The following is a 17,425-nucleotide window of genomic DNA, read 5'->3' as shown; positions in this document are numbered from 1 at the left end:
AATTGCATTAACATTCATGAAGTTACTAATCAGTCTAGGAAGTTTGAAGTTGATTTTTACACCACCTCGGAAAGCGTGTCATTGGTGAAGTGACTGAAATGTGGATGGGGAATTGAATGGGAGCATGTTAAGGGAAAGAGCAAGGAAGAGGTGAAGCTTCATTAGCTAAAATTTGGTTTAATACCAAAAATTTAGCCAACGAAAAATGTGCAAATCAGGGATTTTGGCAGACTGCCAAACCCCTCGGCAGTCTGCCACGGCAGTCTACCAAAACCACGGCAGTCTGTCGTTTCCGCTACAGTACGGGTTTGTTCCAAACTTACCCACGAGACTCCCCCTTTGCTCCTCATTTCAGAAATTTCGAGCAAGGCAAAACCCCATCTCCCTTCAATCATCATATATCCCACCCAAATCACTCCAAATCCCTCCCAACATTCATCAAATCTTCAATCCCTCAATCTTTTGGCCACAATCCTTCCATCACCAACACAAAATACCTTTGATTCCACCAAAAATCAGAAATTTTCCCCAAATTTTTGAAGAACCCTAGCTTTCAAGACCTCAAATTTCAAGCTACAAGATTGGAATTCAAGGGTCTAGGACGGGTTTTTGAGCAACTAGGAGCAACAAGGAGCATTATTTTGTGGAATTAGGGGAGGTATAACAACCAAACTCAACTTTCATTTTCTTGCTCTCTTATAATCCGAATTTAGCCTTGTTTTAGTGAATTAGTTGGATTAATTGTTGTCTCTTGATGTTATAGTTGTTGGTGGTAAAATTTTCTGGGTGAGGCAAGACAAACACCAAACACAAGCTTTTGAAAACCTTCTTGAGCTAGTGCACACCAAGTGTTTGGTGAATTGTCCCAAAGAGTGAAAAATTTTTGAGTGCCATATTTTGTGTTGTTTGTGTTGTATCAACTTTATTGTAGGTACAAGAATGTCAAGCTTAAACCCATTCCGAAGGCCATCTAAGAAAAGGTTTGTAGAGGAGACCGAAAATGTGGAGGAACCAATTTTTACCGGGGAGGAAGGGTTAGATGCCAACCAAACAAAAATCTTTCAAAAACTCGACCTACACGAAAAACAACCAATCAAAACCACACGTTTACTTGCCCCCCACACCCTAAATGCCCTAGGCATGGGCACCCTAACCCAGGCTATGCTTGCTAAGGTGGGCCTAGAAGCATACTTTGATGATGAGTTATGGGATTACACCTACACCTCCTACACCCGAGAGTTCCTTTCTACCTTGACGGAGTGTAATGTGGCGGAGGGAAGAGAGAAAAAAATCCGATTTAGAGTTAATGGAAAGTGGCACACCCTTACCCATATTCAAGTGAGGGAGGTCTTGTCCATTTCCAAAACCTCATCTCCCATTCTCATGCTCGGGCAAAGGAGTGATGCGGCTTGGACCGAGATTGTGGGAACAAAGAATGCTAAACATGACAACATGATTTCTTATTGCACCAACCCCGTCGTACAACTCCTCACCCTCTTCATAACCACCATCTTCTATGCCATAGGAGAGCCCACTAAGGTCAACTCAAAGATCCGAGCTACCATGTGGACCATGCTCCCGGAGGGGGTAGGAGTGCCCGATTGGGTACAACTTTTTATTGATGCATGCATGGTTCACAAGACCAAAAGTTCGGGAGGGAGTATCAATTGCGGGGGGGCAATCACATTCTTTGTTACACACTTTGAGGGGGACATTGATGAATCCCAAGACATTTTCAAGACTAAAGGTCTTCCCTTGTACAATGATATTGTTCTTGAGGAGTGCAAGATGTTTAAGAAAGTGAGGGAAAACCCCCTTAAAGGGTATTGGTTGGGCCTCGACAAGCAAAAGTACTTGAGGCTTCCAAGGCCTAAAAACTCTCCTTTGCCAAGTGGTACCCATGGTAGGAATTTCTATTGTCGTATGGATATATCGGACTTTGACTCCGATGAGGACGAAGAGGAGGCACCAAATGACCCTCCCGTGGACATGGACACCCCTATGTATGAAGCGGGAGAGGGCTCTCATGACCCGGTTGCTCCTTGGCAACAAAACATGTACGATTATTTCAAAGAGACAAGAGAGGTTTTCACTACCATAAGTGAGCGTGTGGAGAATCTCCATTCTTGGCAACAACAACAAACGCCGAGATTGGAGAATCTAGATCAATGGAGAAGTGTGGTTGATGATAGAAGGAAGTTGATAGAGGAGGCCGCAACAAATCAAACGGCCTTGATGAGGGAAATGATTGCTAACCAAGAGGCTAACTGTCGTTGGCAACAACAACTTGATCAAACAATGACGGCTAATGCAAACATGTGGAAAGAGCAAAATGAGTGGATAGGCCAAATGGACCACCAATTTGGGGTCCAAAATGAAAGATATCAAGAGTATGTCCAAGATTCATACTACGATGCAAGGACCCAAGAAGACACACTTGGGATAGTTAGTGGTCTATTTGGCATGTCTCTTAACCCAACAATCCCACCCTCTATCACCCAAGAAGATGTGGACCAAAGCTATGCCCGGGCCACAAGAGAAAGAGAAAGAAGAGAAAGAAGATGGAAGAACCAAGGCACCGATGATCAAGGGGGTGCCTCCGGTTCTCAATTTTGAAGCAAAGTTTGTGACCTCCTCCACATTGAGGACAATGTGGAATGTAAGTGTGGGGGATGAATATGAATTGTAATATATGTAAACTTCTTGTTGTTTAATGCTTTAAAAAAAAACAAAAAAACAAAAAAATTGAAAATTCCGGCTAGGTGAAAACCCACAAGGGTGGGCACCTAGGCAAGATTGGAAAAGGTGGCCGAGGACAGAATGAAAACCCGAAAGGGCATTCCGGGCAAAATGAAGAATCGAGTTGCGAGCCACCGATGAGAGGAAAGGAAAAAGCTAAGGTGAAAACCCGAAAAGGCACCTTAGGCAAAATGAGGGATTTTCAAACAAAAAAATCGAAAAATTGAAAAATGCAACACCAAAAAGATGGAGGGATAAGAAGGGAGCAATAAGGAAGGTCTTGGAAGGAGGTTAGATTTAGAATTTAATTTCTTTTTGAGTCAAAGAAAATTGTTTCAAATTGGTGGTTTTTCATGTTGGCTACTAGGTTGTTGATCTTTATGGGTGTTTGGCCAACTTAGTAGCATGACTTGCTTTGCTTGGAGTGATAAGGGGGTGATATAAGGGAAAGATGAATGATTTGGAGGATTGGTTGGGTCACTTTGCTATTGCCTTGGGATAAGGCAAGAGTGACCACTTCTACTTTGGTGATATAAGAAGGGTGGAGTTGCGTGATGAGTCGGAGTTGGAGTCGTGTCATGTCTTGTGTGAGGGATGATATAAGGAGGGTGAGTGAGAGAAGAGTTTGTGTCACCTTTGAGTCTAGATTTTCTCTTTAATTGGTGGTTGTTCAAGAGGGGGATATAAGAAGGAAGAGGTGAGGGAAGAGTGATCATTCAATCCCACACCCACTTATGGACTTGCCGAATGCTTTCTTTGAGTTTTACTCGGGACGAGCAAAAGTCCAAGTGTGGGGGAGTTTGATAGAGTCAAAAAGTGTCGAGTCACTATGGCCTTTTTAGGCCAAGTATGTTTTAATTAAGGGTCATTTTGTTGGAATAAAGAGTTAATCTTCCCGTCCCGATGATTGTCATAACTAATGCATTTTGATTCATGTGCGGAGCTTCGTATGAGGAAGAGAACCCGGAATCCCGAGCACGAACCTCTAGCCACACTAGTAGACAAGCAATCACGCGGAGACGACCTTACATGAACCAGTTGCGGAGCCAACATTCCTTGATAGGAAGCATGAAGGCTAAGTAGTGGAGAACTCGTGTTGAGGAAGTGAAGAAATAATTCGCATTCAGGCATTTTGGCAGACTGCCACCAGCCACAGCAGTCTGCCACCGCAGTCTGCCAACCATCCGGCAGTCTGCCATTCAGCCGGCAGTCTGCCGATGTGCTGTACTCGTGACTTTTGTTTAGCCCGTTGGCTTAAATGGAAGCCCAAATTTCCGTATTACCCTAGAATTTTGTGCAGCCCTATAAATACTCCTCATGTTTGAAGACCTAGTTATCATCTAATTATTGAATAATCTCTAGAAACTTGTAGTAGGAAGAACACTTTATTTTGGGTGAAAGTTGTAATCTTTTAGCTTTGGATGTTAATCTTTCCTCATTTCTTGGGTTTTTCTAAGAAGATGGAAGGCTAATCTTCCCTTTGCTTGATGTAATTTGATCAAAGTATCCAACTTTGGTATTGTAAGACTCTTAAACCTCTTTTAATTTATCTAATGCTCTTTTCTTGTGCTTAATTTCTTGTGTTGAGTAATTGAATGTTTGGGTTGGCCATCCTTGCATGTTATTTACTTGACTAGTGCAAATCCTAAGGAAATGGCTTAATTTAGTTGGGATTGTTGAAGCAAGTTTGTTGTTTGTTGATTTGGTTTAAAGGATTCATACAACAAATAGGAAAGTTCATGTCTTTTGCTCATTTGTATGGTTTAATCTTATGAGGAATTGATCCTAGCTTCATCTTTTGGTAAATTCTTAATGCTCATGCTTGGTATCTTTTCATGGTTTAATGATTTGTTGCTTAAGCTTGAAGGGTATGTGTAGATGGTTTAATTTACATGTATCAACATCTTGAGGTGATAGTATTGGGTAGATAATTGTGAGAGAGTAAAAAGAGTCAAGCTTTACCATTGTTGGGTTACTAAGAGAGAATTACATCAAGTATTCCCCTTAATATTGAACCTTGCATACTAGTTGTTTGTGGAATTGTCTCAATAGGAAGATCTCCAATCTTTACTCATATTTCCATGTTTGTTTCCCAAAACCAATCCTTTTTCATCTATGTTTCCTACTAGTTGATCTTTGTTAATACCCATTGTTTGTGATTAGTGCATTTTGTTAAGTTTAAATTGTCATTAGGATCTTAATTAGTAGTAGAGACCTACTTAGTAGTCAATAGTTTACAATTCAAGTTTTTAGTCTTAAATCCCTTCTCTTGGGTTCGACCCTTACTTCCCTTTACTACTATCCTTAATAGCATAGTGTAGAGTAAGTTTGGTTTATAAATTGTTAATTTGATAGGCTAATTCTAGTATATTACGACACCTAGTTTTGTGCTTATCAAATTGGTGGTTTTTATGTTGGCTACTAGGTTGTTGATCTTTATTGGTGTTTGGCCAACTTAGTAGCATAACTTGCATTGCTTGGAGTGATAAGGGAGTGATATAAGGGGAGTATGAATGATTTGAAGGATTGTGTAGGTCACTTTGCTATTGCCTTGGGATAAGGCAAGAGTGACTATCTTTGCTTTGGAGTGATAAGTAGGGTGGTTGTGAAGTTGATGAGTCGGAGTTGGAGATGTGTTGTGTCTTGTTTAAAGGGATGATATAAGGAGGTAAAGGGATGATATAAGGAGGGCGTGTGAGAGAAAAGAGTGTGTCAACTTTGAGTCTATATTTTCCTTTTTATCGGTGGTTGTCAATGAGGAAGTTATAAGAAGGTTGTAGTGAGAGAAGAGTGATCGGATTCTCCTACACTCACTTGATGGACTTGTGTACCTTTCTACTTAGTCTTGAGTTTTACTCGGGACGAGTAAAGTCCAAGTGTGGGGGAATTTGATAGTGTCAAATTGTGACGAGTCAATAGGTTAATGTTATCACAATAAACATGCTTGATACCGTGTTTTAGTTGGACTTGTTGTAATATACCGGTTTGCACTTTTGGTTGTAATTTTAGAGTCTTAGCTTATAACTTACCAAGGTGAAGGAGGAGACGCAAAGGTAAGCCAATGGAATAAGTGCAAAGTCAAGAAAAGTAAGCGAATGGAAGATTTGATGCCTTGGCATAGACAAACAAGAGCCAAAATGAAGAATTGAAAACTCGGTTTCACAAGGGTCAACTTCAAATGGATATATCTCGAGTTCTAGAGCTCGTATCGACGCAAGGCCAAGTGGAGGTGAAAGCTTATGATCTTAGCTTTCCAACGGTAGCTCGCATGCCTTATTTGACCAAGAAACGAGAGAGTTATGGCTCTCGCAAGTTTCTGCCACAGGAAAAACCGCTGTCTGCCAAAATAACGGCAATCTGCCATGGCAGACTGCCAAGACCACGGAAGACTGCCGTTTTGGCTGGAAACGAGATTCTAAATTCCGTCATATGTTCTTATTGAAAGCCCATTTTCCCATGCCTTGTTTTTAGACTATAAATACATGTTTTGCATTAGGTTTTGGGATCCCTTTTTTACCATCCTACCATCTCATCTAATCTCATATTTAGGGTTTAAGCTTGTAATAATTTAGAAGACAATTTCCATTCAAGTTGTAATCTTTCCTTATTGTTGTGGGTTGTAACAAGATTATGGAAAGCTAAATCCTTCTTTGCTTGGTGTAATTCATCTAAAGTCTCCAACTTTGGTATTGTAAGACTCTTTTAATCTCTTTTTATCTATCCATTGATCTTTCCTTATGTTTAAGGTGTGTTTGGATAGCAAAAGTGGAGAGAAAGGGAGGGGAGGGAGAAGGAGGGAAGGGAAAGGGAGAGAAGGGAAGGGGAGGGGGAATGAAGTGTGGTTGTTTGGATACAATTTCCCTCCAAATCTTGCCTATTGTGGAGAGATTTTGATTATGCTTAGAGGAGGGAAATTGGATCCCTCCAAATCTCTCCCCTTCCATTTCCCTCCACCCTCATTTGTTATCCAAATAAGGGATTTTAAATCCCCTACTCTCCCTCCCTTTCTTTTCTGTCCAAATACCTCAATCCAAACACACCCTTAATGTCTTATGTTGAATGAGTTTATGTTTGGGTTGGTCATCCATGCTTGTTATTTGTTCAACTATTGCAAATTCTAGAGAAATGGTTTAATCTATCTAGGATTGTTTGGAGCAAGCTTGTTGTATGTTGATTTGGTTTAAAGGATTCATGCAATAAGTAGGAAATTTCATGTCTTTTCTCATTTGTATGGTTTAATCTTGTGAGAATTGATCCTAACCTCTATTCTTGGCATAATTCTTAATGCTCGTGTTTGATTTGCACTCATGGTTTAATGAATTGTTGATTAAACTTGAAGAATATACATGGATGGTTTAATTTGTGTATGTTAGCATCTTGACTAGAGAGTATTGGGTGGATAATAAGAAGAGAGTTACAAAAGAGTCAAACTTTATCATTATTGGTTACTAAGGAAGGATTACATCAAGTCCTCTTAAATATTGAATTTTCTTGCTCACCAAGTGTTTGTTAAATTGTTTGTTAGACAAGATTGCAACTTTACTTTGTTTTCATGTCACCAATCAACTCAAAAACCCCCCTTTGTCTATGTCCATCTATTGTTTGTCATTGTTGATAACCATTGTTTGCTTATAATCTTGTGCTTTGTCCATTTCCATTATTCTAAATTCAAGTTTTTAGTCTTAAATCCCTTCTCTTGGGTTCGACCCTTACTTCCCTTTACTACTATTCTTAATTGCATAGTGTAGAGTTGAGTTTAGTTTATAAATTGTTAATTTGATAGGTTAATTCTAGTATTTTACGACACCTAGTTTTACCGAGTCATACTCCGTACTTGAATTTTGACCCATTATTAATTATTTAATTAATTAATTATATCAATTCTACAAATATCATTCGTTAACTAAAATATAATTTAAAACTATTTATCGTCTTCCTCAAATATAATAATAAAAAATGAATCACTACCAAACTAAAAAGAAAAAAAATATTATGACATAAAGTAAATAGAACCAGTTAATAAATATTAAAACTTATTTCTAGTCCTACCTTCACCAAATAAAATGTTAGTCAAGTTGTGGGTTGTCTACGATGGAGTTGGATCCTCTTCAGTTCCTCTACTTCGAGGAATTAGAGGGTCCATTACCAGACTCATGTTACCGTGCTAATGGGTATAATTTTTAGATTATTTTTTTATTAAGTCAAATCAAGAGGCTAAGATTAATTCATGGCCCTTATATCTAACCAAAACTGGAGAGAATCCGTTCTCGTCTATGATGACCTTGGTCATACCATGATTAATATAATTAGCGTAATTTATTTTCGCAGTACATATTTTACTCATCTCAGTACTATTTGCACGATAATTTCCATTTGGTACCCTTAAGCTTAACAAACAACAATCCTAATTCTCTCAAATCCTAACCTCGGAACCTCTCACATCTAGCAAATTACATCAAAATTTTCTGATTACTTATCATAATTTGATCAAAAAATAGGTATTTAATTTCTAAAATGTAATTAACGAATCAAATGAATATATTTTTATGCTTTTTTTTGGTACTTTGGTTTTTCAATTAGGGTTTGGGATTTTATTTATGGTGAAAATTGGTTGTTCATTGATAATCAAGTGGTGGTGCGTCGGGAGGGACGTCGTGGATGGTGGGTGCAAAAGGTGTGTGTCTTTGGGCATTAGGGCGGCGCGGTTGGCCTAAGAGCAGCGTGGAGCGAGGGTTTTAGGAGTTGCGGGGGTGGTGGGGAGGGAGGGGCGCCGGTACTTAATCCATTACAACTGTTAGGGCGGTTATGGAGGTGGCGAATTAGTGGTCAACTGGTCCAAGTTTCCGGTGGTTAGGGCGGTGGAATTCAAGATTGATTGGGAAAGTGGTGGTAGCCTGCCACTTTGCTGAATTGTACAGTACATTTCATTTTTTTTCTTATTTTTTCCATAATGTAGTACACATTACTCAGAGAGAAAATTCGACTGAATTTGGGAGTCGTAAAATGAGAAGGGTAATTTGGGCAAAAGCGTACTGCGATGAGTAAAATGTGTACTGCGAAAATAAACACCGTAAGACGTTTCAATGTACTTAGAAATAAAATTTTATAATTCAAATAAAATACTTAGAAATAATGAACATTAAATGATAAACTAAAGAGAATGAATTATGAATTCAAAATAATACATCTTAAATACTCCGTAAGACGTTTCAATGTACCAAAAAAAAAAAATAAGACATTTCAAATTTCAAATTTCAAATTTTAATATACTCTGTCCTTTAAACCGTTGCACGAGCCATTATAAAATTCAAATTGAGCAAATTGAATATGTCCTTTTAAATGGACCTCTGAGTCAGTTCTATTGAACATGTTCTTTCATCAAGATGTAGTCCACGGCGTCTTCCACTGTATCTACAACCTGAGATAAAACACAACATTGCATTATAAAAATCAATTTATTATTTCTTGCATTAAGTATAAACTGAACTCTCAGATGAAATTTCAGTGTACCAAATCTGCCGGATGCTCTCTGTCGTTTCCTGTACCTTGGAACACACCTGTTCGCGTTAAAACAGATATCCAAGGCTGTCCAGCCTGAATGTTTTGAGAAAGTAAATTCTTCAGCAAAATGCAGTGTTTTACAAAACAAACTGGACACAATTGTTGGGTAGGACTGTAGGAGAGACTAACCTGTCTAGCGCCTTTAACGTCAACTGATGGATTATCACCGATCATATAAATAGCTCTGAAATAAGGTGATGCATTCTCACTTGTGTACAAATCATGACCAATAGCGCAACTTGAATGAAGCTCTCTTAGATTTGCATCTGCGTTCTTAAAAACAATAGGTTCGGGTTTTCCATAAATCGTGTACTCAAGTGGAGTGTGGTGAATTCTGCATCAGATGCACAATATTGAACACTGTTTAAACTATAAAGACGTGAAAATCCAATTTTCTCACGACTCACGAGTGACAGACTAACTAAACTGGATGAACTAATGTTCCAAATGTTTAAAATAGATGGGACTTTTTTTTATCTTGTTTCAATTTATGAGAGGGTTCCGTAAGACTGCAACTATGTATCAAATATAATTGGAAAAAAGAAGGTGATAGCAAAGCTCATGTTCTATAGACCTACAAATACACGGCTCAGATGAAACTAAGAGAGTGAAGCCAGACACATACCCTCAAGACATCTGAACGAAAATGAAGCTCTGGCCTCTGAGGCATTATGCATTTATCTACACATAAAGCATCGCTGACCATGAACGCATCATATAGATGCCAGCAGTGTGTCATCAGAAGGATGTCAATGATATATAGCTTTAGAGCCACCAAGGAGAACAGCTCGAACATATAGAGTTCAACAAGAGGTTGAATAGATAGATTATGATGATAATTTTTTATGTAATTCTATCATATTCAAACTTACAATTCCCAAAGCGCTAGATATAGAACGTACCTGTTAAAGACACTTTCCAGTGCAATCCTAAAGGCTCCTCTGCCAAGACGTTTCACTGGATATTCAGCCTAATAACATCGACAGTGGAACCAACGAAATGAATCCTCAATCGAGGAAGTATGGTACATCTAACAGTTAATATGAAGCTGAGCTAGCCTAAAGAGAATAACAGAATTAAGAAAATGTATTAGATAAAGAGAGAGGTTGCCAGATCAAAACAAAAAATGATTCTGCACAAATTTTCTGTTAAGACGAAACAATGGTTTCGTAGCACAACAACGTTGTTCACTTTACAAACTACAAATGAATTGGTTAAAAAATATGAGATTTGTTGTAATTAGGGAGAACGCAAATTAGCACGGGACTGCGGGAGCGAACTAGTAATGCAATAAGGTAAACATAACAAGTTAACAACCAGAATGACCCGACTTACAACCACTAACCAAAAACTACTTTAACTTAAACTGGCTAATATCTAGAGGTGACAATCCGGTCACTCAGGTTGGTAACAGATCGAGTCAAAGGAGTTTGGGTTATATCGAGTTCATGTTGGTTACAGTTCATATCAAGTCTCGAGACATTGACTGGTCAGGTCTAGTAATTAGACCTGGCAAACAGGTCAATCAAGCTGGTTTCAGGTTGGGCCATTTCGGGCCGGGTCTTCCGCTGATTTCGGGTCGTGCCGGATCATGCGGGACGGGTTATTTCGGGTCGGGCCATTTTCGGGTCAGTGAATAAGAGAGAAAAAGTCATTTCAAGTCCTTTCGATTCAATTAGAGTTATGTTTTGTCGGGTCCTTTTCGGATTAGGTGGTTTTGGATCGGATCATCAGTTACGGGTCAAGCAAACTTGGGTCGGGTTAATTCGGGTTTTCAAGTCACATTCGGGTGATGTAGCTCGGGTCAATTTCGGTTCTCGGGTCGGGTTGGTTTTGCCGGGTCTACAGTAGTAGTAATCTTGGGGTAACATTTCAGGTCGGTTTGGGTCAGTGTCAAATCAGGTTAACAACATATATTTTCTTATATAGTTAATTTTATCAGTTCAACATTGAGTCGGTTCGGTTCATTTTCGATTCACCAAATTTTCTTTGGGTCAGGTTCCTCAAGTAGGGTCAGCTCTTACCAACTCTCGAACGGCCAAATCTGCCCAATGAATGTCAATCCGAAACAACTCAATCCGATAATTCAAGTTCACAATTTGGCAAGTCTACCTGTTAATCCAGTGTTTGCACTACAATATATCTTCAGTTTTGTCCAAAATTTTAATCTGAAATTATGAATCAAACATTGGATATTGAGTTTCTAAAGGTATCAGCCAACCTGATACTCAAGATCATCAGCTGCAAAATATAAAGCTGGTTGATCTCCGTTCTCGTGTCCAGGAAGGCCACCAGATCTTAAGATGTCACACAGAACCTACAACAGCACAACACATGTAGATCAGGCCTCCCAATGACGGTCCTATAAAACCGTCTTGAATCACACCAGCTACCGAGATAAGATTTATTCACAAAAGTGATAAATAAAAATAAGCCTAGAAGTAAGGCAAGATGATGGTAACTAAGAACCAAAAATTATCTCATCATGATTTCTGTATTAAGAACTTCAAACTTACCCCAACTTGAAGTCTTAGCCATAGAACTAACGGTCCCTCCAAAAGCGACTTGAATCACACCAGCTACCCAGATTATAAAGATTTATTCACAAAAGTTTGTAATAAAAATAAGTCTAGATGCAAGGTAAGATGGTGGTAACGAAGAACTAAAAATTATATCAACGTGATTTCTGTTTTAGTAACATCAAACTTACCCCAACTTTTAAGTCTTAGCCATAGAAAGGGCTCTGCAATCACAATAGTAAGTCACTTAACACTAACATTTACATAGTTTCCTCACTAGTAGTTAAATAAAAAAGCACTAGGACAGAGAGAACCTTCCTAGATACAAAATCACGTGAGTGAGATCCTTTTTTTAGTGATACTACATCATATCCGAAAACCAAAATCCAAGATTATACCCGAATGTGTAGTAGATAACTAGAATTCTAGAGATCACTTACCAGTTACCACTGAAACAACTTAAAAATTTGACATCCTATTTTTTTTAAATGTATGTACAGTAGGTACTCCACAAGCTAATTAGAAAATTACAATTGAACTATATTATTGAATTTTCACCAAAAGCCAGCTATTGACATATTGATATATTGACAACAGTAAACAAGTTTCAATTCTTTGCTTTCAATGTGGATATTATTATGCCAACAATTAACATGCTTGGATATGCTCAAGGTACTTATGGCACACTCCGTAAGTAATTCTTACTTCTTAGCTTATCAAAGGAAAAAAGAGACATATGTTTAAGGTTAATTTCAGTTACGAGCGGCTTTAACAGATGTTAAGTTACAAACTACTATTTTGCTTCAGGGTTTCATCAATATGAACATGATTTAGATTGAATTAGACTACGACATAGAATGGCTTTCATCAAGAACCACCAACATTTTTCAAAAGTAAAATAGCTAAGACAAGCACCTGGATATCCCGGCCCCAATCAACAGGATCGCTTGCCACAAATGCTGCCTTTACTCTCTCTGTGTACACGTCAAAACCAGACGTGTGCATTTTGAGATGGCTGTTTCCGCTAATTGTGGACGTAGTTGTCCAGTTCTTATATTGACCTACAGGATCAATGTCCTTGAAGAATGATGCATATTCCTCTAACGAAAGAACCTTCCTGCACAGCATGTCAATACAAAGAATATATCAACTACATGCAAGCTAGATTACCACGGGAAAGAGCCAAAATAAGAAAGAACTTAATTCACAATCCAAAAACATACTTGAAACCATACTCACGCATAACCAAAGCAGGGTCTCCCAACCCGGTAACAACAATAAGTTCATTCTGATACCTGCAACAATGACATCAAATTTACTTCTGAAGATGTGGTTTACACAACATTGACAAGCTATCGCGTATTTTCAGAAATCACTTAAAAAAAACTCATCAAACTAAGGCTAATTAATAAAATGGAGACTAATTAATAAAATGGAAACCAATAATTAAAAGCTGGACAAAAACCCCCTATTATCCCCACATTCCCCAGATATGAATATATGACGTTTAAGAGAAAATAATTTAATCATTCATAGTACTTCTCTTCAACACTTGATTACTCACTTGAAGAATAGATACTTCCCAAAAGGTTCAAGGTTTGTTTTAATCATCGATTAAAGCTCCAAAATGGAACAAATCACCTCTCCGATTCCTCCATGCCATCCATCCATCACTCTCCATGAATCCTCGCCATAGATTTTGATAAACTTTTTTAGATGGTTGACAGCACATTTTAATGAATTACAATTTTATTTCACTTTATCCCAAAACCCTAACTATCACCCACTTACCCAACCTGCCCTTCATCTAACAGTCCAATTTAGGAGAGTAGTTATCCTCTGTAATAATGTGACTACTACTATTTAACAATTACAAATTTACAGCCATGAAATTAACATCCAGATATCTCAAAATTTCACACTTAATACAATGAAATAAAATCATGATGCAGGGCAGCTTGGGTTAGCTTAAAAAGCATTATATCACATCCAGATATCTCAATATAATGATTTTTATTTCATTGTATAAAGAGTGAAATTTTCAATGGGGCAAAAAGACTCACTGTTCTTTGGCTTTCTGATAGAATAAACCAAAGTCTCTTAGAATACTATATACGGTTCTAGTATCGTGAAGTAGGAGTCGTCATGGAAAAGTTTGTAACAATTATTATTATCCATGTTTTTAATACACCAGGGTTAGACCCATACATCCAATCCCTTACCTTACTGTAGGCATGAGTATTTGCGGCACTAGAAAAATGTTTTTTTGTTGTCTATACAGTGAAGACAGAATTAATTAAAATCAACTGCTGAAGTAGAAAGGTGAAATAGAGACTTAAAAGGATAATCAGTAGGCCATATAAAAGAGTTACAAGAGTAATTAAAAAAGGAAAAAAAACTTCAATACCAAAGCCTACCTTCCTAAGAGATTTTTAAATAGAGTGTGACCTTGTAAAACCTGTCGTACATAAAAATTTAGAAAACTGTATGGGGTAACTTCAATTAAATAGTTGCCTTAGGAGAATGAAAGTGAAATTAAATTTTAAAGAACGAGGACGGCAGTATACCCTGCAGGATCAACTAAGGAGGGAAAATACCTGTGAAGGTAAAATATTTACACCTAGGAGTTCACTTAATACTGATGCTCGCCTGGATTCTGGTACACCACCTCCTATCAGGAAATAACAGTAGAAGCGCTTCATTTGAAAGTTAGTCGCTACTGCTTGACAAAACCCTATTTGCTATATTCTCTATTTGCATAGGAATCAGAATATGAACTCGTTAACGTTTTGATTTTATCTATTATTGTCACCCAACTGAAAAATCAAGCATTTTACAAGTAACGAAGCCAAAACCAGCATATAATGAATCACCGTTCACAGTGTAATTGCACATCAAATTTAAGTTAAGATAGAGGGGAGGAAGGGGTGTGAAAGTGAAGGGGCCAAATCCATTGTTTGGATATGATTATGAATGGCCTCAATTTGATATTCTAATTCAACAGGAGGCACTCTATGTTAAGAGCCATTCTTCAGCTAGGCATCTATATCATATGAAAGATTGACGGATATGATTATGAATGACCTCAATTTGATTTTGGTAATGTGTTAAATTTACCATCCGCTATTTGACAGTGTCCAGATACATGAAATTCAATCCTCTCCCACCCCCCTCTGCAAGTAGGCCACATTACGCAGTGTGCAAGGAAGTTGCTCGCTATATGTAAGCAGCTCAACAGAATAACAAGAGCATGTCCAAAGAGAAAACTTTCCTTCCCTATCATACTAACTACGAAAGTATTTAGATCATTATACCAAAAGAAGAGAGATAGCTCTTCACAGTTCTCCTCGCTTCCATACTGAACCATATTTATTTGTTAGCTAAACAAACAAGTTTAGGATCTCTCCCTCTCACCTTAGAGAAACTCTTTCCTCTAATTGTTAGAATTGTGTTTATCTCTTTCCCTCCCCTTTCCTTCATTTCTGCAAACTACCATCCAAACAAAGTGTGATAGTGAAGCAAGCATGGAGAACGAAATACATACCATTTGTCAAAAATAGAAAGGGAACCTTCAGACTCCCTGAAAATATGAGGAAATAAGAAAAACAGATGAGTATATAAAAGTGAAAAAAATGTTTATGTAGATGATAAGGACAGTGAAAAATTATGAACAAGTTAACAACCGTAAACTATATGGGATCTTGGCTAGTGTGCAAGGTTCTATGCGATAAAAACAGCATCATCAACGACCACATTACAACAGTATCACAACTCACAAAACCCCTTGCCCTTAGAAGGAAGCAGTTAATCTCCTCCTAGACACGACTAGGGATGGCAATGGGTAGGGTCTGGGTAGGGTCCGCCTAGATCCGGACCCGACCCGAGATTTTCCCATTGGACCCGTACCCGACCCAGACCCGCAAGGGTCTAAAATTTGAGGACCCATACCCGGACCCTATGGGTAAGGGTAGGGTCTGGGTCTACCCGCGGGTCCGAGTTTTAGCCACTTTAGTAACAAGATTAACAGCTATGGGGTCTATAATATTAAAAAAAATTCATACTACTTTAACATTATGAGTTTATTAATCTGCCGTTGATGGTAATTGTTGGTCGCCGGCTATTAGAGAGGTGGTTGTCAGTCGCGTATCAGTGCTGTGGTGGTGGTTTTCTTGTGTCAGTGGTGGAGTGGAGGTATTGTCAGAAGGGTTTGGTTGGGTTTTATCACTTTATGGGATGAGGGAAGAGAAAGAGACTTTAGTTGGGTTTCTAAAGTCTGCCAGTATGAATTCAGAAAAGTTGTAATTTTGATTTTTTTTCTTTAATAAAGGGTCTAAGGGTCGGGTATGGGTCTCATAACTTAGACCCGGACCCGGACCCGAAATATTTTCTTAAGACCCATACCCGACCCATACCCATTGGGTCTGAAAAAATGAGACCCATACCCGACCCATTAGGGTCCGACCCTCAGGGTCTGGGTCGGGTCCCCGACCCACTGCCATCCCTAGACACGACCATATCGGTCTTGTTTAAAACCGGTCAAAGACTAACTCATATTGTTACATGGGACAAGTATTTTGTCATTCCCAAGGCATTATGGTTTTTGTCCCCTCTAACTAACCAATAAGTCTCCCTTAAGACGGTGTGTTTAAGCTTAAGACGGAGTAATATTGACCCATTTACAATAAAATGCAACCAGCTGTAACATTTTTTTTGTCGAAATGGTCACGTTTTGCCCCGTCTACAATGTAGACTAAAAGTGCCCATCTACAATGAGAACTAGTGCTAACTATTTGATCTGTTTCAGGTTTAAGATGAATATGTCAGTCTTAAACAAGAATTTGTGAGAGGGATAAGGGGGTCCAATGCTTATATATAAGAAAAAGTGAAACAAAAGCTACAAAATTTTGGAAATAAAAAACGAACCTTGAGGATGGTATAACTTGCGGATAGCAAGAGGGGATCCTCCAATGGGTTGGCGGCCGCGAAGAATAACTCCATCAATATCAAATGCGATTGCAAATGGGTGGCTGAGACACAATGAAACAACATAGTCTAAGTGTTATTAAAATTAATCAAAGTAGATGATTTGATAAGATAGACATTCACATACGCATGAGATTTGAGAGTTGGAGCAACTGGAGCCATCTGAGTATGTGACGACAGCATCATAAATCATACGAGTAACAGACTACGAATGTACTTTCCTGTCATATTTGAGGATGTAGCCTCTGCAGTCTGCACTGGTCGAAAATGTGAAATGGACGGTCTCCGGGTCAATCGGATTGCTTACCAGTCGGGTCAGTTCACGCCTCTCATATTATCGGGCTAGTTCGGGTTTCGAGAGTGTTAATCGAGTCATTTACAGGTCAAGCGGGTCGAGTTATATTGGGTCCAGATCATTTTTGGCTCAATGATTAAGAGGGAAAAAAAAAAGGGTTTTTTGTCGTAAACTACCTTATATTTTTAGGGGTATTTGTAAAAATACTACCTTATATTATTATTTTTGTTTTAGACTACCTTTGTTTTCTCATTTTTTGGTCAAAAACTACCTATGCTGAAAGTATGGTGCGATTTGGTTATTTTAGTGACATTAACCTATCTTACAT

The 17,425-nt window shown here is 38.4% G+C and overlaps 1 protein-coding gene across 2 annotated transcripts; it reads right to left on the bottom strand.

Annotated features, from left to right (window-relative positions):
• Positions 1-8,871: 8,871 nt before the first annotated feature.
• Positions 8,872-17,107, bottom strand: LOC141611965 (mitochondrial hydrolase YKR070W-like). 2 transcript variants are annotated; one of them, XM_074430632.1, is made up of 12 exons: positions 16,930-17,107; positions 16,743-16,846; positions 15,364-15,399; positions 14,417-14,490; positions 14,237-14,277; positions 13,043-13,114; positions 12,735-12,936; positions 11,522-11,617; positions 10,203-10,270; positions 9,430-9,634; positions 9,250-9,333; positions 8,872-9,157 (listed from the first exon to the last, which is right to left on the bottom strand). In XM_074430632.1, exons 1-12 carry the CDS (start codon positions 16,986-16,988, stop codon positions 9,098-9,100), a joined length of 1,101 nt encoding a protein of 366 aa, XP_074286733.1. In that variant the 5' UTR covers positions 16,989-17,107; the 3' UTR covers positions 8,872-9,097. The 2 variants fall into 2 exon arrangements, with proteins under 2 accessions (XP_074286733.1, XP_074286734.1); XM_074430633.1 differs by lacking the exons at positions 16,743-16,846; positions 16,930-17,107 and having other exon boundaries at positions 14,417-14,515; positions 15,364-15,381.
• Between the last annotated feature and the right edge of the window lie 318 nt (positions 17,108-17,425).

The sequence above is a fragment of the Silene latifolia genome, chromosome 11 (assembly GCF_048544455.1).
Source record: "Silene latifolia isolate original U9 population chromosome 11, ASM4854445v1, whole genome shotgun sequence".
NCBI classification, from domain to species: domain Eukaryota; kingdom Viridiplantae; phylum Streptophyta; class Magnoliopsida; order Caryophyllales; family Caryophyllaceae; genus Silene; species Silene latifolia.
Note: the sequence above shows the minus strand (reverse complement) of the source record. Positions and strands in the feature narration are given on the sequence as shown.

Bases quoted from the DNA above. Each gene is read 5' to 3' on its own strand.
- LOC141611965 (XM_074430632.1), bottom strand. From the start codon at position 16,988: ATGATGCTGTCGTCACATACTCAGATGGCTCCAGTTGCTCCAACTCTC. The intron at 12,937-13,042 runs GTATGTTTTTGG...CATGCTGTGCAG, and splicing joins ATGCGTGAGTATGGTTTCAA to GAAGGTTCTTTCGTTAGAGG. The intron at 9,635-10,202 runs GTACGTTCTATA...CATCTGATGCAG, and splicing joins CTGGAAAGTGTCTTTAACAG to AATTCACCACACTCCACTTG.